Source organism: Ursus americanus, chromosome 16 (genome assembly GCF_024610735.1).
Source record: "Ursus americanus isolate L20-20 chromosome 16, mUrsAme1.1.p, whole genome shotgun sequence".
Lineage (NCBI taxonomy): Eukaryota > Metazoa > Chordata > Mammalia > Carnivora > Ursidae > Ursus > Ursus americanus.
This window is the reverse complement of record NC_142142.1, coordinates 4,732,287-4,754,181: the sequence shown is the minus strand read 5'-3', so window position 1 is coordinate 4,754,181 and position 21,895 is coordinate 4,732,287. Positions and strand designations below refer to the sequence as shown.

The following is a 21,895-nucleotide window of genomic DNA, read 5'->3' as shown; positions in this document are numbered from 1 at the left end:
TCAGAATGTAACTTGTACAAAATTTAGATGATTATGATTATGCGCTTGAAAAGCATCACGAGTTTTTTCGTTGTTAGGAAAAACTTACTTCAGCACGGCTCAGTGATTATGCAAGCATGTTGTTCAATTCCTGCCTCGTAGATATGATTCAAAAGGAGTTTCAAGGCCATGATTACCTTACATTTCTGTGGGTTACAAACAATACCAAAACATCTCTGCTTTAATTCACCAAACATCGGGCTCTCAGTCGCCCCGCAGGGTCTCACATTGGTTCATGTGTGAAGTTTGCCATGCTCTGCAATTCTGCCAGTCAGGGATCCACCATCATTCAGTTGCCCCATCTAGAACATGTCATCAGAACAAGAACAAGATAGATACATGGCACAAAAGTGTATGTAGGAAATACAAGATGTTTCAGTCCTGCCTTTGATTGAGATTAAAAAGGACAAATTTTTCCCCAAGGAAATGGGGAAAGGTAGAAAAATTATGGAGGTGTGTTACTCAGTAAAAGATTATGCTTGAATACTCCTATGTATTAATCTCCGTGTTCTCACCTGCGTCCTAGTTGTTGGGTAACAAGGCACTGATTTGGTTCTACTCTGGTTAATTTCTGCAAGCCTTCCTTTTCTGAGCTGCCTGCATAAGAAATGGAAACTGGTAATTAGCTGGTATACTCCTAAGATTCAGTGACATTTTGGAAACATTTTCTCCATAGGCTCACACTGAAGAAACTTTTATTTTTTTAATTTTAATTTTATTATTTTATTTTTATTTTATTTTTTTAAAGATTTTATTTATCTGACAGAGAGAGAGACAGCCAGCGAGAGAGGGAACACAAGCAGGGGGAGTGGGAGAAGAAGAAGCAGGCTCCTGGTGGAGAAGCCTGATGTGGGGCTCGATCTCAGAATGCCGGGATCACGCCCTGAGCCGAAGGCAGACGCTTAACGACTGAGCCACCCAGGCGCCCCTGAAGAAACTTTTAAATTTTAATTTTACTATACACAGTGATGCCTGCTGATAGTCACTACGTCTGCTCATTTTTACAGACCTTTATAACTGACTATCTTTCCTATCACAGTCTGCATTGCAAGAGTTCAGGTGCCAAGCCTTTCTAGATCATTATTTTATCCTTTGTGGCTTGCCTGGGGCTTGAATATAGCATAAACTCAACAAATAATTATGGGATTGAATTGAAATGCTGAGTATTCAGGCTGTATCATTGTACTCCACATTTTTTCTTACTCAAATAGTCCTGCGGGAGTAAGTCGAGGTAGGAATAAGAATGCAGTGATTGGGTGCCCAGCTGGTGCAGGTCCCAGAACATACCCTTCCCTGGCACTCCTATGTGGTGCCCTCCCACTGTTACTGTTTTGTAAGTTTCCATTCTGCTTCCTTTCTTTCGTTTCCTCTTCTCAGATTTTAGGTTTCATTTCTACCCAGTTCCTGTATGAAACCTCCCTTGTGAAGTCCAGTTTTCTGGCTTGGTGAGTTAATCTTGTCCATACCTGCATCTGATCTCCACTGAGTCAAGACTTCTCCACTTCAGTCTAAAGGTTTGTGGGGTAGTTGTGAAGGCAAAGGGCAGGAAGTTTGGGAGGAACAGATTGAATGTGCTTGGATGAGTTTAATTTGTGGTTCTGAAGCTGTTCTGATTTCATCAAGGAGCCAGCTTGTATGTTTTCTGCCGGACGGAGGTAGGTGCATTTAGTCTGGGGGTGGCATGACCACTGAAAACGGGAGACTAAGAACACCGAGAGCCTTGTGTTTCTTGGAGGGATCATTATTTCTCCAGGCTGAATTACTCTCATCTTCTTTCTGTTCTGTAGTTTTGATTTTTCTACCTTGCCAAGGTGAGCCAGAACAACTTTTTTTTTTCCCCCAGAAACAGAAAATCTCTTCCTCTTTTCCTCCAGTGAAGCCTGTGAGATGGAGCTCTGTTTTCCCTCTTCATAAAAGCCCAAGCTCCTGGAGAGAGCCAGTAGAGACAAGAGTCTTTATCTGGACTTGTGGGAGGGAAAGAGATCTTAGGGGCTATGCCAGGGAGAAGACACTCTTGAAACTCATCCTTAACTCTTCTTGTCCTGATAACTTCTGGGAAGCTGCCAGAACCTTCCTGATAAATCATTAGACTTTTGGCCAGCCTGATGAGAGAGGCTAGATGATCAGACTGCTGTCCATCTCTGCAGCTCCCCCATGGCCACTTGTTTCTCTGGAGCGCTAGCCATGGGGAATTTGTTCTCTCCAGAGTGTGCATGGCTTACTCTCACCTCAACAGCACCCCACGACACTCTGGTGTCCACTCCTGATTCAGAACTTGTCTTCCATCATCGTAGACACACCTTTGCATTGCTTTTTAGCTCAACTCCCTACTCCATTTTCCCTGCATAGAGCTAAGGAAAGGAGTTGGTAATTTCTCAGAAAAAACTCCACCTTAATCTCACCCCTGAATACCTTGTACCTGATCTCTATGTTACATCGTATTTTGATGTGTACTTTCCTTTCCTCTTACTTTTCAGAAGTCACTGGTCTGTGTCTTATACCTAGACAAAGTTCATATCTGGTGTATATTGTTTACTCAGGGGGCTAGTACAGGGTCCAATAGATGGGAGAAAGTGGGTTTTAAAATTTTTTAAATATTTTTGATTAAATTCAAGATGTGCTTTCGACATTAAGAAACTGGAGAGAAAGGCAGGATAGAAGAAGCTCAGTAGCAGTATCCTAAGTGAAAGAACTCAGCCTCCAAGGATCATATGTTATAATCCACCTTTATAAATTGACCAGAAAAGGCCAGTCTATAAAAACATAAGATTAATGGTTGCCTGAGGCTCAGGTTCAGAATGGGCGTGACTGCTAATAGCAGTCAGTTTGCTTTCAAGTGATGGAAATGTTCTAAATTGGACTGTGTGGATAGTTACATAGTTCCCTAAGTTTACTAGAATCATTGTATGGTACTCTTAACATGAATGCATTTGATATAGACATGACTTGATAAAATTGTTTTTAAAAAGTGAGTCATGCAAAAATCAGGGGTAGGATCACTCCACACAGGAAGAGAGGAGTGCAAAAGCCCAAGAACCACAGTGGGTTTAGTGTATCTAACATGGAGAATGTGTTTGCGGTGGGGAATAAAGACAGGAAAAATTAATGGGTTGCACAAAGTTCTTGGTAGGAAGGCCTTCAATTTGTCCTACCAGTAGAAGGAGAGAAACTAGCAAGCTTGCCTAATGGGGTGAAATTTGTCATGCAACATAAACTGAGAGTAAAGTGTTTGCAATTATTGCAAAGAGCCCTTTTCATTTTGCTACTGACTTACTCCTCTGTAGGGTTTCTTTTCTGTATTGTATATTAATGTTTTCCCTGTTCTAAATCTCTACATAATCAGTATTTTTTCTATTTCTGCCTTTCTTGTCATGGTCCCTTCAACATTCCCGGCCCTGCAGGAGGCTGTGAGCAAGAACAGCCTCAGTTGTCAGGACAGGAAGAAGCCAGGGGAGCTCTGCAATGGATTTTCCAGCACAGGTGAACATACAGAAGGATGTGACCTGCCCCATCTGCCTGGAGCTTCTGACGATGCCCCTGAGCCTGGACTGCGGCCACAGCTTCTGCCAAGCTTGCATCACTGCAAAGAGCAAGGAGTCAGGGACCCACAAAGGAGGGGAAAGCAATTGCCCAGTGTGCCAGTGCAAATACCAGTTTTGGAATCTCCGACCTAATCAGCCTCTGGCCAACATAGTGAAGAAAGTCAGGGAGAACATGAGCCCACAGCAGAAAAAGCTCTGTCAGCCCCATGGAGAAAAACTCGTGATCTTCTGTAAGGAAGATGGGAAGGCCATTTGCCAGCGCTGTGCCCAGTCTGTGGAGCACCACGGTCATCAACTATTCTTCATGGAGAAGGTGATCAAGGATTGTCAGGTAGGCCCAAGGGTGAAGGTAGAGGGGCAGAATGGTACCTCCAGTGATCCTTCACTTTTTTAAACTACTTTCTTCCCTTTGTCATCATAGAACTGAACTCTGCGATCTCTTTCCATACCCTTTGCTCAGTTTCTGAGATTAAAAGGATATTTCTGTGCATTCTTTCATTTGATCAGAAATAATCTGGGCTACAAAGAGAAGTTGGATGAGTGGAGAAATGTTTCCCAAGACAAATTCTGGTTGTCCCTTTGACCAGAAGGGTTTATGGGGAACATGGTTGGTTGGATGTGGGGAGCGTGTCAATGAGACGAAAGGAACTTCCTTGCTGCAGGATCAATTCTTCCTCTAGGAAAAGAGATAATCAGGTTACTCTTGATAAGAGATGGTAGCTTGCATCACCCAGGGATACAGAGTACCGTAACCTCTTCAGATTTTTGCCTACATCCTAGATTCTAATCACCAGTTTCATTTCTGTAACGTAGTCTCGTCTCAGATGAGTCTGATGTCTTCCCTCTGTCCAGGTGCTAAGAAAGCTCATAGCTTGACTCTAATGATTCTTTCTCACAGGAAAAGCTCCAGGCAGCTCTGAAGAAGCTGAGGAAGGAGGAGCCAAAAATGGAGGAGTGGGAAGCTGACATCAGAGAGGAGAAAGCTTCCTGGAAGGCAGGAAGAGATATTTCCTGAGGGAATTCTGAGACAGAAAACTGGGCAGCACCTCAGTCCAGTCACAAGGAGGCCCCTTCCTCTTTGTTACCTCAGAATTAATGAGTTCAGGGGCTTCTCAATTAGTCCTCATTTCATTCCTTCCCTGTTGGGGTGGGTGCCAGAGAGTAAACATATCACAAGTGAAATCAAATATTTGGAAGTGAAAACATAGAGGAAAGCAATGTAAAAATGACTCAAGAATCCCATGTCCCATATCCGTCATCAAGTTTGAGGCACTAATACTTCCAGAAAACACATTGAGAAAAGCCCAGTGTTCCCTATTTAGGAGGTGTGGGTGGAAGGGCTTCCTCTGCAGTGTGGCATGATTATCCGGAACAGGTGGCTGTAATCCAAGCCTCATCCAGGTGTCACTTTGTGTTTCAGGGTGGGCCTTGTTAACGTAGACATTCATTCCTTTGGGAAAAACTCAAGAGAAAATAGTGGGGAAATGGCTTTCTCAGTCATTGCTCACTGCCTGTTCCCTGCTCTCTCTTTGAGAAATCCCTAAGAAAGATAGTTCTTGTCTTGGCTCCCAGGCCCAGACAATGTAGGCCCTTGGACAGACAGACTGACTACCTCTTTCTCTTCTCATTCCCAAAGAATCATATGCAGACTGAGAGACAAAGGATTCTGAAAGGGTTTAATGAAATGAAAGCCATCCTGGACAGCGAGGAGAAGAGGGTGCTGCAAAAGCTGGAGGAGGATGAAGTGAATGTGTTGGATAACTTGGTAGTGGCCAGAGACCAGCTGGCCCGGCAGAAGCAGTGCTTGAGAGAGCTCATCTCAGCTGTCGAGCATCAGATATGGGGGTCGTCAGTAGACACGGCGCAGGTAAGCCTTGGGTTGGGGCTCCTACATGATGAGATTCAGGGGAAGCACAGAGACAAAATTTCCTTCTCTGCTGAGTCCCCGAACTTTCTTCCTCATGGTGATATTCAAGCCTCGGGCCCCTCAGTACGCTTTCGCTGTCATTTCAAGGGTCATAGGGATAGTTCAAAGTAGGAACTGCAAAGGAAATCGCCATTGTTAGTAATTTATAAAAGGCAGTGCAAAAAATTTGGAGAGATATTCTTCATAAATTCCCAGGATGTGTCATCTTGCATTTGCAAGGCATCTTTTCACTAAGTTTAGTCAAATAACACAGATCTCTGTTTACATTTGATTTTCTTGTTATTGTTGAGTCCAGACTGTGCAATACCTGTGGTTTTGATTTCCATTTCCTGAGTGTAGGCCAATAATGTTGAGCATCTTTTCATGTGCTTTACTGGACATTTGTATGTCTTCTTTGGAGAAATATCTATTCAAATTCTTTTCCTGGTTTTCCAACTGGGTTGTTTGCTTTTTGCTGTTGAGTTGTAGGAGTTTGGCGTATATTCTCTATAGTAATACCTTATCAGATATATGATTTGCAAATATCTTATCTCTTTTTGTGCATTGTCTCTTCGCTCTCTTCCTGGTGTCCTTTGAGGCACAGAAATTTTTAACTTTGGTGTGGTCCTACTTAGTTATTTTTCTTGTGTTCCCTGTGCTTTTTTTTGTCATACCCAAGAAATTATTACCAAATCCAATATTGTGAAAATCGTTCTCTTTGTTTTCTTTTAATAGTGTTATACTTTCAGATCTTAAATTTAGATCTTTAGTTGATCTTAAATTATAATTTATATGTGATATAAGTCATCCATGTTTAATATTATTGTAACCATTGTATTATACTGAGGCTTTTTGGGGGGAAATAATTTGGTAAAAAGGGTGGGGAGCTGGCAGTCAGTGAAGGGATGGGCTGTATGAGAGACTTGTATGTCCAACCTCAATTGAATTACTTTTTTTTTTTTTTGTGGTAACTACCTCTTGAATTACCCATTAAGGAACCATCCTTACCCTCAGTCCATGGCATTGGTTAGAGTTGATAAAGTCAGTAGCATCAGGGATGTGTATGTCTCTCAAGTCTAGGTAAATCAGAATATCAGATTCCTCTATGTTTACCAATGATGCAGTAATCATTTTAAGATATATACCTGACCCAATTAAGGTCAATGATTTTTACGCCCTAGAATTTTACTATCATGACTAGAAAGAAGTTCTCTTTTTCACCAGATAACATATCAGGGACCACCATTTAAACCTGGAGATTCAAGCTGATGCCGTACAGAGTCTAAAAATAAACCCAGTATTGCTGGTGGAAAATAGAATTTTGAGAAGCACAGATTCTGATGACAAGATTTTCATTTGGAAACCTAGCTATGACACCTGCTCCTGAATTTATTCTTCTGTCTTTTATATTTAAACCAGTTTTAGTCATATGCAATAACAACAAAAAAGCCTAATAGAGAAAATAAAACTTGATCTGAGGATGTAAAGCCAACTGGAGGGCAAGTCTTTGTTGGTATAAAAGGGGTTAGGCTGGAGAGAGGGAAACCAAATATGTTAGTACATTTCTGTTAAAAAAATAAGGCAAATAATGGCTATGCTGGGGAAAAAAAAGATGGCTCAAAGATTTTGAGGATATAGATTGGACTGGTTTAATACAATATTGGAATTCAGAGTAAGATATTATAGTTTCTAAAAGAGCGACTGAGTAGATATTGGTATCATTTTGGACAATGGAATGTAAATAGTTGGGAAATAATTACATTTTCGACTTCCCCATGTTCTGGTTCTTGTGGCTTATTTCATGCTTAAAAATTGGGGAGCTTACCTATAGGCAGTGTACAGGAGGAATGTAGAAGGAATAGAGGGAAGCCAGAGAAATATTTGTTTGAAGTTCTTGTTTACTTGTACCTGCAGCAAAAGAAAGTACACTTTTTGAGAATGATTATTATTGATTACTTGTATTTGACTCTCCAGAGCCTGGAATGACGTCTGGCACATATGGGTTTCACCTTTATCTGTCTCTGGAATAAATAAAAGCATAATGAATGAAAGAGGTCTCCTCATAAATTCATTTTTTTCAAATGTCAAATCTTTTATCTTCTTTTTAAATATATCCCATCTCCAAGTACTGGGAATCATCCTTCTAACACCCTCACATGAGTCCTTGGGATGGTCCATCTCAGTCTTCCTCTACATTTTGTCCTTCGTACTCTGATTATCTGTACATTCACATCATACCAAGGGGCTTTAGGGGGTCTAAGGTGGATAAAACTTTTTAAGGTAGGAGGGCTTATAACTCCTTGGAGGGTTGCCAGGCAAAATACAGGATGCATAATTAAATTCTAATTTCAGATAAATGATTTTTTGTTTAGTAGAGGGTATCCTAAATATTGCAAGAGGCATGCTTAAACTAAGGCATATTTGTTATTTATATAAAGTTAAATTTTAACCAGTCACTTTTATTTTCTAAATATGGCAATCTTATACTTGACTCATGTTTTCTCTCTTCTCCCCAGGATATGATTAATGTCATGAAAAGGTATGTATGGAGACCAGGTATGGTCCTTTTTTATGTGAAGACAGAATTATAGCCACGAGAGTTATCTTGGGATCAACCAGAATTAAAAAAAAAAAAATCACAGAGCTGGGGAATTTGGGAATTACATCATTTCAAATTTTTGATCACAGGTGAAGGTTTTCAATGGAATTTGGGTGGCGGGAGGTCACAGAGCTAGGACCAATAAGAGCATGATTTTGGGCATTTTAGTCAAACCTCAGTCTCTACCTCAGTTCATTTCTATATTTCTTAGGTGTCTATCTAATTTCAGAGAAGATTCTATCTTCCATTCGCCAGGCCCCCAAATCTTCCACAAGGACAGCTTCTTTGCATTTATTTTTCTTCCTGATGTTAGAAGAAACAAGGCCTTTCTAGTGGTTTTATTTGGACTTCCAAAAAAAAAAAAAAAAGCTCCAGTCTTGGGGAATAGTGGCTTTCTTCCTGGTGCCAATAATTAATCTCTTCTTGCTTACACACTTTAGCATCTTGTAGAAAATATAGTCTTCTTGTGCCTAAAGGTGCCTACCCACGTGGCAGCATCAAGGTCTTCCTAAACACATGAAATTCAGACCAGTATTAATTTGGTTGTCATAAATTCTCCTTTTCCAGACATTTGTAATGTAATGTTTCCCCAGAGAACATAACCTTAAATATTATTATTTGGACATCTGTACTGGGATAACAGGCTTTGGACCCTCTAGACTTTTAATACAGGACCTCCATACTTGACCACCTATCCTTCAATATCCAGGCTCTGGAGCTTCTTTACTGATCACCTGCTTGGGAACTCACATCTCTGGCCTGTCCCTGGTGGAACCACTAAGATGGCTGTGACTTCTTCATATATAAAATACTTTTTTTTTTTAGACAGATCAAATACCTTTTAAAGGCACCATTATTTCATCTAGTTTTATTATTTTTAAGAGGTAGAGTATAGAAAGAGGAACATGAGCTTCTTTGAGATGAAGACCTTCTGAAGATCACGCAGAAGGTAAATGGAAGGGTAGACATGAACATGTTTCTTCTGGTTGCAGCATCAGGGTTCCCCCCCCACCCAGGATCTTCAGTGGAGATGGAGAGAATTCAAGTGCATCAGAGGAGTGAAAATAAGGGAAACAGTGGTCTCACAGAGACACAATGTCAGATGTGGGGGTGATCAATTTTGTCTTCTCTAGGAGTGAGAGCTGGACCTTGAAGAAGCCAAACATTGTTTCCAAGAAACTGAAGAGTACATTCCGAATTCCAGATCTGAGTGGGATGCTGCAAGTGTTTAAAGGTAAGGAGAATCAGGGGAAGGTTGTGGGTGTGGAATTCTTATCGTATCAGGGCAAAATGGTGGAGAGGATGTTGTTTCTAGACAAGAGAAGATGTAGGCCTGACAAGGAGAGAGAGATCTCTTATGCTGAAGGTGTGATCAGACCTAAGGGGGAATGCTCAAGGTAGACACAGTCAAGGTTCATCATCTCATTCACCAGTTCATAGCCTCACAGGGCTCCCCTCCGTGCCCCCCATTCTAGTGAGAAGATACGTATCAGCATTTACTCCTCTGCTTCTAACAACATCATCGAAACTTTTTTCGTTTCAGAGCTGACGGAGGTCCAACGCTACTGGGGTAAGAAGGAATTACAGGTTCTTCAAATCACCATATTCTGATCCCTTTTTTGGTGTTGTGGTTACTATCAGGTCCCATGACCTTAGCTTCATGTGTTCTTCCCCAAGCACGCATGCATACAACAGTTCTTAAAGTGTTCTACTCATCTCTGACACATCAACATAAGTTCCTCCCAGTCAATTCCTGATAGTCCACCTCACAATGGCATAAGACACACCTACTCTGTATTCATCACCTGACTCTGTCATTTTTCCTACAGTGGACGTGATGCTGAAGCCAGTCAATGCTATTTCGAGTGTTGCCATTTCTGCTGACAAAAGACAAGTGACAGCTGTGCACAACCTCTCACTTAAAAATACATTTCTGTGTGATTTCTCTGCTTTTGATATCTTGGGCTGCCAACATTTCTCCTCAGGGAAGTATTACTGGGAAGTCGATGTGTCTGAGAAGACTGCCTGGATCCTCGGGGTGTACAGTAAAGCAAGAAACCTCAAGAGAAAAGGGGGCTCTGGGTTTGTTTTTGATCCAAATGTAAATCACCCAAATGTTTACTCCAGATACAAACCTCAGTATGGCTACTGGGTTATTGGGTTACAGAATGAATCGGAGTATAAGGTCTTTGAGGAGTCTTCCATCTCTGATTCCAAGGTCTTGACTCTTTTCATGCCTGTTCCTCCCTGTCGTGTTGGGATTTTCCTAGACTGTGAGGCACGTATGGTCTCATTTTTCAATGTCACAAACCATGGGTCACTCATCTACAAGTTTTCTAATTGTCAGTTTTCTCAGACTACTTACCCGTATTTCAATCTTTGGAACTGTCAGCGCCCCATCACCCTGTGCCCACCGAGCTCCTGAACCTTCTTAGTCCCTAACCCACTTCTGTGTCGGGCCCCTTGCCCTGGGGCTCATCTACACTTGAGCTTATCTGCACTGTTCTGAACACGCCTTCCATCTGTTCTCTTTCATTTTAGAATGTTTTTGGAATACTCTGCTAGGACTGCTGTAAAAAAGCAGCACAGAATGCGTGACTCAAACAACAGAAATTTCTTGTCTCACAGCTCTGTAGGCTGGAAGTCTAAGACCAAGGTGTCAGCAGAGTTGTTTTTTGGTTGTTTTGTGGGTTTTTTTGTTTGTTTGTTTTTTCCTGAGGGCTGTGAGGGAAGGGTCTATTCCATGCCTTGTAGATGGCTGTCTTCTCTCTGTGTCTATTCATATCATCTTCCCACTGTGCATTTCTCTGTGTCTAAATCTCCCTTTTTCTGAGGACACCGGTCAGATTGGAGCAGGGTGCACCCTAGTTACATCATTTTAACTTAATCACCCCGTAAAGACCCTATCTCCAAAAGGTCACATTCGGAAGTATTGGGGGTTAGGACTGTAACATATGAATTTGGGGGAAACACAAGTCAACTCAACAGTCTTTTACACAACCCTACCATGCAGTGAAAGCTTGAGAGTTTTCTTCCTAATATTTTGTTTTCATTAGGGGAGAATGCTTTTTTTTTTCGTTTTAGTTTTTGCTTAGTATTAGGAGAGAATGCTTATTTGCAAAGAGAGCACATCTAATCCCTTCTGTAGAACGAGCAGCAGTGCTGTACCTCTTCTGACATCTCTTGTCCTCATTCCCTCTGCTGTTTAATGGAACCAACCAAGGAAAAGTTAGCGATTCTATCCAAGTGCAGAGGACATAGAACAGGGCATAGGAATCTGTCACTAGGTAGTGAATCCTTCCGAGTGCTTTGCTTTGTCAATGGCACTCCTTTATGTATGACAGAGTTAAAGCAGAAGTGCATAAGTAAAATATTTACAAAGGGTAGATTTTTGGTGCTCCGAGTTTCTGAGGTCAAGTCTTGTCTCTTTACTTACGAGCTGTGGAAACTTGAACAAGTTACTTAGCACCTCTTGGTCTCATTTTCCTAAAAAAAAAATTGATGTTTAACATTGTGCCTATTTCCTAGGGTCACACTGAGAAGCCAAATTTTATTAGATGTGAAGCACTTACCTAAGCGTCTTCTATGTAAGAATAAATATTTGTTATTGCTGAAAAAATCTAGGCTGTATCGATGACAATTTTTTTTGTTTTGTTTGGTTTGGTTTTGCTTTAATAAAATAATAATTGACTCCATGGAAGTCTCATTTTTCAGATCCCCAAATCCCACTGCAGACACTGTGAGGTTTCATGATGTGTCCTGTTGAGATGGTCAGGTCTACGCTTGGCTGTGCGTACGAGAGACAGCCTTCTGGTGCTTGGTCCTTTTCCTTACGGTGGAACACCTGAGTACGTCACTGCATTTACCACCTTCTGCACTTTTCTCCCCCTTCTTCTCCTTCTTCTCTCCTATCCTTCTCCCTCTTTTCCTTCTCCCTCGTTTCCCTCTTCTCCTTCTTCCCCTTCTCTATTTCTCCTCCCCCTCCTCCCATCTTTCTCCATCTCCTCCTTCTCCTCCTTCTTCTTTTTCTTTAAAGAATATGAAATGAAGGCTAGAACTACCTAGGATAGTGAAGACACAGATTGTTCTTTGAGAGGCATGCACTATAAATTAGGGCAGGCTATGCCACTATGCAAAATTTGAATCAAGATTTGCAGGACATTAGAGAAAGATGAGTATCTTGGCCACATTGGGTGAAAATGAAAATGTCTGATGTGGGATCAGTGTATATATCTTTACACGTCTATCTATATGCACAGACACATATATGTACACATATGGGTACATATGGGTATATATATATAATCATTTGTATAAATACATGTACATATATTAACATTATTCTGGTTAGTCTTCACAAATATCCTAAGAGGGAGAAATTTATAACTGGAGATTACAAAATTTATAAACTGAAAAAAAAAGAGGAGTTTATAAACCGTTAGAATTTTCTAGTAATCCATCTAGGCTAAATGAGATGGAAGTAGGTCATGACCATACGCAGTACTACGCCGAACTTCCTTGTGGCCAGGGTGCTATTGTAGATGACAGGAAGAAAATATCCCCGCCCTTTAGTGTAGACGATGAACTCTGGCATTGGAGGTTATAAGACTGGCCTCTGAAAACAGATCAAATTTTGTATAATGATGATATAGCTCCTCTGTGGCCCTCATCAAATTAACTTAGTTCTATGGGATTCAATTTCTCATGTACAAATAAATAAAAATAATAAAACTTACCTGATGGGGATGTTGTGGGAATTAAATACTAGGATATTTGCGATAACCTCCTATTTTCTAGCACATAAGCACTGCCCCAGAGTCGTGCCAATTCGTGTTTTTTTATTGATTTCTTTTCTGAATTGAAATAAATGATTTTCAGAAAGCACATTCATTCATTCTAAAATAATTGACTTTGCGTCAAGCAGAGAAAGACAACTATCATATGATTTCTCTCATCTATGGAACATAAGAACTAGGAAGATCGGTAGGGGAAGAAAGGGATAAAGAAAGGGGGGGTAATCAGAAGGGGGAATGAAGCATGAGAGACTATAGACTATGAGAAACAAACTGAGGGCCTCAGAGGGGAGGGGGTGGGGGAATGGGATAGACCGGTGATGGGTAGTAAGGAGGGCACATATTGCATGGTGCACTGGGTGTTATACACAACTAATGAATCATCGAGCCTTACATCGAAAACCGGGAATGTACTGTATGGTGACTAACATAATATAATAAAAAATCATTATTAAAATAAAATAAAATAAAATAAAATAAAATAATTGACTTTGCTTTATTTCAAGAAATAGAATAATTTGAGTGAAGAATCACAGTCTTTAAAATTTCTTTCTATCCAATTCTAAAGTAAATATTCGATTCTTGTAACGATAACTTCATTCTCATCATCTCCTATAATCATAATAGCCTCTTCAACTTAACATACTAGATAAAATTGTATTCATGTTCTCCTGCTGTGCAACAAACTGCCACAAATTTAGTGGGAGGCTTAAATTTTAGGCTTAAAAGAAGGTACAATTATGCCGCAGTTTCTGTGGGTCGGGGGTCTGGGCACAGTGTTGCTGGGTTCTCTCCTTTAGCATCTCGCTGGGACACACATACCGTGTTGCCTGAGATACAGGTGAGAGCAGGGAAGGGTCTGTATCTAAACTAACTTAGGTTTTTGGAGACTTCGGTTCCTTGCACTTGCAGGACTGCGACCCTCAGATTCTAGAGTGTCCAAAGTTCTTCGTTCTGTGGGCCCATCCATAGGAAGCTCAGAATGTGGCTCTTACTTCTTCCAGGCCGGCAGGAGAAAGACAGCACTTCTAGGGAGACAGCCTTGGATAATGTCACCTACCCACCGCAGTGACAGCCCATCACCTTTGCCACATTCCATTGGCCACAAGGAATTCACAAATTCTGTGCTCTCTCTAAGGGGAGGGATTGCACAAAGGCACGAACGCCAGGATGTGGGGCTCACCGTGGGGTCTCTTTACCCAGCCGGCTTTGAAGAAAGCTAGGGAAGCCGTTCCCCAGCCACTGCCCGGGGCCCTCTGCCAGGTGGGAACAGCCAGTGGGCTTCTGGGAGCTGAGTGACTCTACACAGGCCTCTGGTCCCAACAGACACTCTGCAGTGCAGGCAGACGTTGACACTTCAAGAAAAAAAAAAAAAAAGAGCATGGAGGCCTTTGGGATCCATTCGCCCAGCAGCCCTAGAGATGTTAGAGCCTTAATTAGATCCTCTTTGGAGGTAGATGATGTTGCCCCGGTTAGGAAGCAAGAACGACACAGTGTGGCCGTCTGAGTGCAAGCCCCCTCCGTGAGAGGGCATTGGAGAACCTGACAGTAGCTGCTGCCCCACAGAACACCAGCAGCAGCCAAGTGCCTCCGGGCTCGGCCAGGAAAGCCTGGGGCAAGCTTGGGCTCAGCTCAAACCAGTCTGCCTGTGCCACCTGCTCTGCAGTCCCTCCCTGTGTCCCAAACCTGAGGGCCACCCCTGTGACTCATCCAGGCACCACGCCTTCCTTTGGGCCCCGGGGGTGGTGGGAGGGCCCTGCCACTTTTGCCCGGATGTTTCTGCTTTCAGATATAAACAAGACTAGAAGTTAAGTGGTTGCCCTTCTGTCTCTAGTAAGGACCAGATGCTCTTTGCCAAGGTTAGAGTTCAATAGGAAGATTCAAGAGAATTGCACTTTTTTAGGTATTTTATACATCCACGCACTGGTTACTGTGACCCCTTAATCCCTGACACCAAAATGAAGGAAAAACAGATAATACTCTCTGATTTGGGGTCTGACGCCACCACCATTTAAGAAAATAAACTATTCAGGACCCTTGTTAAAGATGTAAGGAAAAGGAGGACTTTATTCCAGGGGGGCTACTACAATGGGGCTTTGTAGTGGGAAAGAGACATTGGCTCAACTCTGAATACAATAGGAGAAACTGGGGTTCTATAGCCAAGGAGCAGGGTCAGACATTAGTAGATGGAAAATGACTAACATTACTAAGAAAATCACCAAAAGGGTAAATATTGCTAAAAAGACCAACAGAATTTTTGCTGAAGGCAGGCCAGGGTGATAAGATGCTGAAGGTGTTCAGACCAGGGCTGGAAATTTCCAGAAAACTCAGCAGGATCCTGGACATCGCAGAGAAGGATACCAGAAGCCTGAAAGTCAGGGCCCAGATGGGGGAGCCTGACTGAGTTCTGTCAAGGAGAGAATCACCACCACCCAGGCCTTTGCCCAAGCCTGACAACGGGCAGGTGTCTCTGGGCCACTGCAGCCTACTATTGTGATGACCCCAGTGCTCAATGTATGACTGGGATTGATGAGTCATCTGAACACACCTTTACTAGTTTCTGCACCCAAGCCATGATAGGGACGTTTTTGTGGGGCATGTGGAGGACTGTAAACCTCCCTGAGTTTTGGGCTATAGCAAAGGGCCTGGCTGTTTGATTGGGCCTCTAGAGAACCTCAGGCTGGCATATAAAACAAACCTCCCCATGGAGATGGGGCATTTGGAGAAAAATCCCTTCTGCTCCTACTAAAATTTTGTGATCCATGTGGATGCTCAGCAGGGAGGACCCCGTGCTTGGCCAGGGGGACAATCAATGAGCAGACCCTGATTGTCCACTAAACATGGAGACTAAAGTGCCCTCTACCCCAGAGCAAACAGGTGTGTGACCAATCCCCTCCTGAATTCAGGTGAGGATGGCCTGTGAAAATCTAGACACCGTCTTACGTCAGGCCCACACGCAGGCTGCCCTGTGAGAAGAAGATGCTGAAAGAGTATACGAAGCCCGTCCCATCCCACCTCTCGGACGCTACATCACTGCCCAGGGACAGACTACCCCGGCCAAGGGGCAGAGTGTATTGTTGGCAGGCGAACACCCTGCCTCACACCAAACCTCTTGTCATGCACGTGTCCTGGCCATCCCAAGCATTCCACTGACTCAAGCCCCACTATCCAGACCCTGCGATGTCACATTTGTATTCTGTTCGGGTTACCCGAGCACTTGGCCTCTGATAACGACCCTGGGTTTGCAGCCCAAGCTACAAATCAGTGGACCTAATCATGGGACGTATAGTGGACTCTTCGTGCTTCATGCCACACTCAAGCCACAGGGGAAACTGCACATTTTGATGGACAGTTAGTGGGTGGAATTTTGCAGCTGATGGTAAGAAATAAGACAACCCCAGCCTAGACTACACATCTCAGATGAACAATCTGGGTTCTCAAAGCAGCAATTCCCGAAAAGGACACTTCTCACTTACACCTCAGGTTTGGTCGGGCTTTCTGCTCCCTTCCTTCAATTGTGTATCCTTCTTTTACAGTTTCATCATCTCAGCATTTGTGGAGGACCCTACACGGGCCATTGAATCCTTTTAATCCCTTTCTAAAGATTCAAACCGATAAAAGATTAACATGACATGAAGCGATGAGAGATTAAGACTTTTGTGCTAACCAATCCTTCAACATGATGTGTCTTGCTGATTAAGTTGGACAAAAATGTTTTCCTGTATAAATGCTTTTGTCCCTCTTGCATACAATTCTTCTGGACTAAAAGGTTTGGATGAAAACAAGGAATTTAAAAAAATGTAAAGTTCCTTTTTTTTTTTTGTCTTTTTTTTTTATTATCTTTTTTTTTTTTAATGATTTTTTATTATATTATGTTAGTCACCATACAGTACATCCCCGGTGTAAAGTTCCTTTTTAAAAGGGACGCGTTGATAGCAACGACACAGGAAAATGAATAACGAAAAACAACAAAAAGAATCCTAACACTGGTACCTAGGAAGGCATGGTGGAGGGGGAAAGACATCAGTGGTCTTTCCGATCTTTCAAAACTGGGCCTGAAAGCTTTGCCCTGTTCCTGAATTGAAACCTCGGGGTCCTGTCTTTCAGAGCTGCTGTGAGGACTTGTGGATTCAGACTGACTGCCACACAGATGTCGTCACACCACGAGGCTGATAAGCTGGTATCACACACAAACCAGACTGAAACTGTCTGTGGTTGTTCTGAAACCATTCAGTTCTCAACGGAATTATTCGGTCTGGACTGGGAACCCCAGGGCAGGAGCTCTCTCACCCTGCTGCCGGATGAGTAGATGTCCTGCTTGGGGTGCCCTCACACTGTAAACCCTGTTTCTGGGGTAACCACACATGCCTCCTGGGATTATTCTTCTTGTATGTGAACGCTGACTATCCTGACATCCCCTCAGCCCCCCTTCAGCTGTGCCGTGCCAAAGCCTCGCTGTGCTTGACTTGATGCCTTGGACCAGATGAGAAGGGATTCCTACAGAAACAGGGAGAAAGCTTCCTGGCTCTGTAAAGTAAACCCTACTGGCTATGGGGCATCTTTTTCTGGCTTGGTAACTGCGGAGACTCATGGCTGCATTCAGTTCTTCAGACAGGTCTCCTCCTACTCAGCGATCTTAATCATTATTGGGTGCACTGATGCCTCAGACTAATTACTCAGGTCCTGACAGAACCGCTCAAAGTCTCACCCCTTAGGGTTCATGATGGGGTAATCTGTTTCTAGGTTGGGTCCTGAAAATTTCAAGAGTGAAATGAAGGATTTTAGCTCAGGCTGAAATCCTATGTGTAATTTCTCAGTTCCCTCCATTGGCAATGGAAGAAGCTTTACTTCGCAGGGCAGGCCTCACAGGGCAAAAACCCCCTGCACACCAGACTTGGTGCAGCCACGTATGGCCATCTCAGAAGGAAGCTGTGGTCAAGGACCCGGGCCCCCCGGCACGCCACGCTCCTGTGCACGTCTGCACTGTTGGCCCAGAAGCCTTCACTTGGCTGTCTCCTTATTGGGAAACTGGGAGGACACTTTACTCTGGCTCAATACTCAGTACTTTTCCTCTCCTAGCCAGTCCCTCTTCGAGGTCCCTCAGGCACCGGCTTCATCAAGTGGCAGGAGCCTTTCATTCAGGGTTCCCTTGGCAGTGTGCTCTGATGGCTCTGACCCTCGGCTTGTGCTCTTTTCCAGAGGGGGAGATGGAACGAGGAAGTTGGCACTGTTAAAGTCAATAACAGACTCAGCCTTTGTCAAGCAGACCAAACCAGTTTAGTCATGAAAAGTTGAGTTTAGCTTATTTGGTAAGGCCACCTTGATCTGGGTCATTTCTTGCTCATGCTTTTGGAAATCACGAGCAAAACTTGAACCGTTTCCCAAGGTTGGTATCAGGGAAACACTGACCAATTCCCTATAATTTATAAGGAAATTCTAAAATTATAACTAATCGTTGTGAAGAATAAACAGTCAAAGCTTTCCCCCTGTACGAGCTGCTGTATACATTCCCACGCCTCCTTCCATGTTCTGGTTTGAGCGCTCCTGGTTTACCAAGTGTCTTTCCGATGTGTGCACGGTGAACTTCTCCTGATAACTGCTTCAGTGATTCACTGGTTTTACTTCTGTTATTTATGAACGTCAACAGCTCTTTCTCCTGTTCTAGCCTCTTCCTGATGCTATTCTAGTAAATGTTTAAAGTCTTCACCATTACTTTCACTTTGGCTTATTGTTTCAGCTCCTCTCACGCTTGATTGCCTAGCCCTTTCCAGGTCATCTGAGCTCCAGACACTCTCAGCGTCCAGGTGTCTGATCTAGGGCTTTGCCCTTCTCACCACCTCTGAATTTTGAGTGGCAATTACACCATTTGTATTTCTGGGGCCTTAGGAATTTAAAAAAATTTTTTTTATTATGTTATGTTAGTCACCATACAGTATATCCTTAGTTTTTGATGTAATGTTCCATGATTCATTGTTTGCCTATAACACCCAGTGCTCCATGCAATACGTGCCCTCCTTAATACCCATCACTGGCTTATCCCAGTCCCCCACCCCTCTCCCCTCTGAAGCCCTCAGTTTGTTTCCCAGAGTCCAGAGTCTCTCGTGGTTCATTCCCCCTTCTGTTTACCCCCCTTCATTCTTCCCTTCCTTCTCCTACCAATCTTCCTATTTCTTATGTTCCATGAATGAGTGAAACCATATGATAATTGTCTTTCTCTGCTTGACTTATTTCACTTAGCATAATCTCCTCCAGTCCCATCCATGTTGCTGCAAATGTTGGGTAATCGTTCTTTCTGTTGGCTGAGTAATATTCCATTGTATATATGGACCACATTGGAAAAGTGTCTGTTCATATTTTCTGCCTATTTTTTTATTTGATTATTTGTTTCTTGGGTATTGAGCACTAGAAACATATTTACCCTTGTGTTCCTGACTATAGTTAAAGTAGCTGCTTTAAAATCTGTCCACTGGGGCGCTTGGGTGGCTTATTCAGTTAAGTATCTGCCTTTGGCTCAGGGTCCTGTGATGGAGCCGCACTTCTGACTCCCTGCTCAGCAGGGAGCCTACTTCTCCCTCTGCCCCCCTCTGCACTCATGCTCATTCTCTCTCTCTCTCCAATAAATAAGTAAAATTTAAAAAAAAAAATCTCTGTCCACTAATTTAAACATCTGGCTCATCTCAGCGTTACCCTCCATTGATTGTCTTTTTTTTTTTTTTTTTGAGCATGGGTCATGGTTTTTCTATTTGTCTTTTACGTCTGATAATTTTAGATTGCGTACTGTATTCCAGAAATTGTGAATGGTATGTTGCAAAAAAAAAAAAATCTGGATTCCTTTATAGTTTTCTGGATTAAATTTATTTTTTTCAGGCAGTTTACTAGGCTGATCTCAAATTCCGTCTTCCTTCCTGTGTAGGTAGCACCTAAAATACCTCTTCAGGTCCTGTAGTTATTTAGACTGTATGGAGTCGTCCTCAAACATGTGCTTTAGACATGTGGGAGGCATTTACACATAGAATTTTCAAACTCTTTCTTTTGTGGCTATTTCTCTCCACTTTTCAGCATATGTGGTACACTTGCATTTTCTTTTTAAAATTACTTTTCTGGTCAACAAATTGAGCTTTTCTACAAATTTGAATTGTGTTACCTTGTATCTCTCAGTTGAAAAGACACAAAAACAGGAAACTCACCCAACGTTATTTCCTTTTTACTAAAAGCATACTCCCTTTTGATTTCTGACTGTTTTTGATTATCTTACAGTGCCTTCAGATTCCTTTCCTTTTCCCTCTCCCTCCCCTCTCCCCCACGTGATTGTAAGTTATCTATGGGATGGTTATTTTGATAGAACCGATTCCTCAGCTACTTGACGTTGAATCTCAATGTCGTCAGTTTGAATCTTCCTACGAATGGAATCCTACAGTATAAACTTCATTGTAAAGCCTTTCTTTCACCTAACTTAACACTTGTGATCTGTATTCATAGTGTTTTATGTATCAGTGGTTTGTTCTCTTCTGCTGATTAACATTCGTAAGATGGTATGAATATATACAATCTACTTATCCATTCTCCTGTTGAGACATATTTGAAGTGTCTTCAATTTTTGGATATTATGAATCAAGGTATTATGAGCATTTTTATGCAAGTCTTCTTGTGGTGGACTTGGGCTTAATTCTTCTTGAGAATATAACTAAAAGTTGAATTTCTTTGTTACAGTGTAGATACATATTTCACTTTAAGACAAGTGCTAGATTTTCTTACAAGATTGTCATACCATCTTACACACCCAACAACAACATCTCCTTGCCAATGTATGAATCTGTAAGTCATTGTAATTTTAAGCACTTTAGTGATTTTTAGTGCTATTTCATTATGATTTTAATGTGCATATTCCTGAACTCATAAGGCAAACATTTTTTTCAAGTGCAAATTGGCTATTCATAACTTTACTTCATATCTGTTCAATTCTACCTCAATTTTTAAAAAAGATTTTATTTATTTATTTGACAGAGAGAGACAGTCAGTGAGAGAGGGAACACAAGCAGGGGGAGTGGGAGAGGAAGAAGCAAGCTCCCAGTGGAGGAGCCTGATGTGGGGCTCGATCCCATAACGCCGGGATCACGCCCTGAGCCGAAGGCAGACGCTTAACGACTGCGCCACCCAGGCACCCCAAATCTTCCTCAATTTTAAAATTACAATGACATGTCTGTTCACATCATTTGTCCATTTTAAAATTAAATTTTTTTAAATTATTATTGGTTTGTGGAGTTCTATGTAGATTCTGGATACAAGTCCTTTGTCAAATATATGTTTGGTGAATATTGGACTATTTTCTCTCTGGTTGAGAAGAACTTTAAATTTTTTGAAGTTTAATTTAGCATTTAAAAAATTCGAATTGGAGTATTAAAAAATTTGAATCAGAGTACAGTTGCTCTGTAATATTATATTAGTTTCAGGTGTATAACACTGTGATTCAACAAGTACGTACGTTACAAAATGCTCACCGTAAGTGTAGCTACCCTTTGTCATCATACAAAGTTATTATAATATTATTAACTATATTCCTTATGCAATTTATCATTTTCTAAAAGTTTATTATTTCTGGTTACCTTTCAGAACATCTTTGTTGAAAAAAAATGATTGAAGAAGACAATTTAGTGGGACACCTGGGTGGCTCAGTCAGTTGAGTCTGCCTTCGGCTCAGGTCACGATTTCAGGGTTCTGGGATGGAACCCTGCATGGACTCCCTGCTCAGCAGGGAGTCTGCTTCTCCCTTTGCCCCTCCCCTTGCTCATGCTAGCAGGAACGCATGTGCGTGCATGTCTCCTCTCTCTCTCTCTCTCTCTCTCTCACTCTCTTTCAAATAAATAAGAAAAATCTTTAAAAATGTTAAAAGAAAGAAGACAATTTAGTGATCATGTGTGATACACACAAGTTGTTTTAGATACTTCGTGAAGTGGGTAGTCTCCTTTCAGACAACCACAAAATGGGGCTGAAGGCAAAAAGCTTTTGTGGGATAAAG

The 21,895-nt window shown here is 42.1% G+C and overlaps 1 protein-coding gene across 4 annotated transcripts; it reads left to right on the top strand.

Annotated features, from left to right (window-relative positions):
• The first annotated feature begins 1,387 nt into the window (after positions 1-1,387).
• On the top strand, positions 1,388-11,781 carry TRIM22 (tripartite motif containing 22). Of its 4 annotated transcripts, none has more exons than XM_045782917.2 (8): positions 1,388-1,484; positions 3,441-3,912; positions 4,480-4,575; positions 5,218-5,448; positions 8,004-8,026; positions 9,220-9,320; positions 9,630-9,656; positions 9,916-11,781. In XM_045782917.2, exons 2-8 carry the CDS (start codon positions 3,502-3,504, stop codon positions 10,509-10,511), a joined length of 1,485 nt encoding a protein of 494 aa, XP_045638873.1. In that variant the 5' UTR covers positions 1,388-1,484; positions 3,441-3,501; the 3' UTR covers positions 10,512-11,781. The 4 variants fall into 4 exon arrangements, with proteins under 4 accessions (XP_045638873.1, XP_045638875.1, XP_045638872.1 ...); XM_045782916.2 differs by having other exon boundaries at positions 1,415-1,553; XM_045782918.2 differs by lacking the exon at positions 1,388-1,484 and adding an exon at positions 1,565-1,694.
• The last annotated feature ends 10,114 nt before the right edge of the window (positions 11,782-21,895 follow it).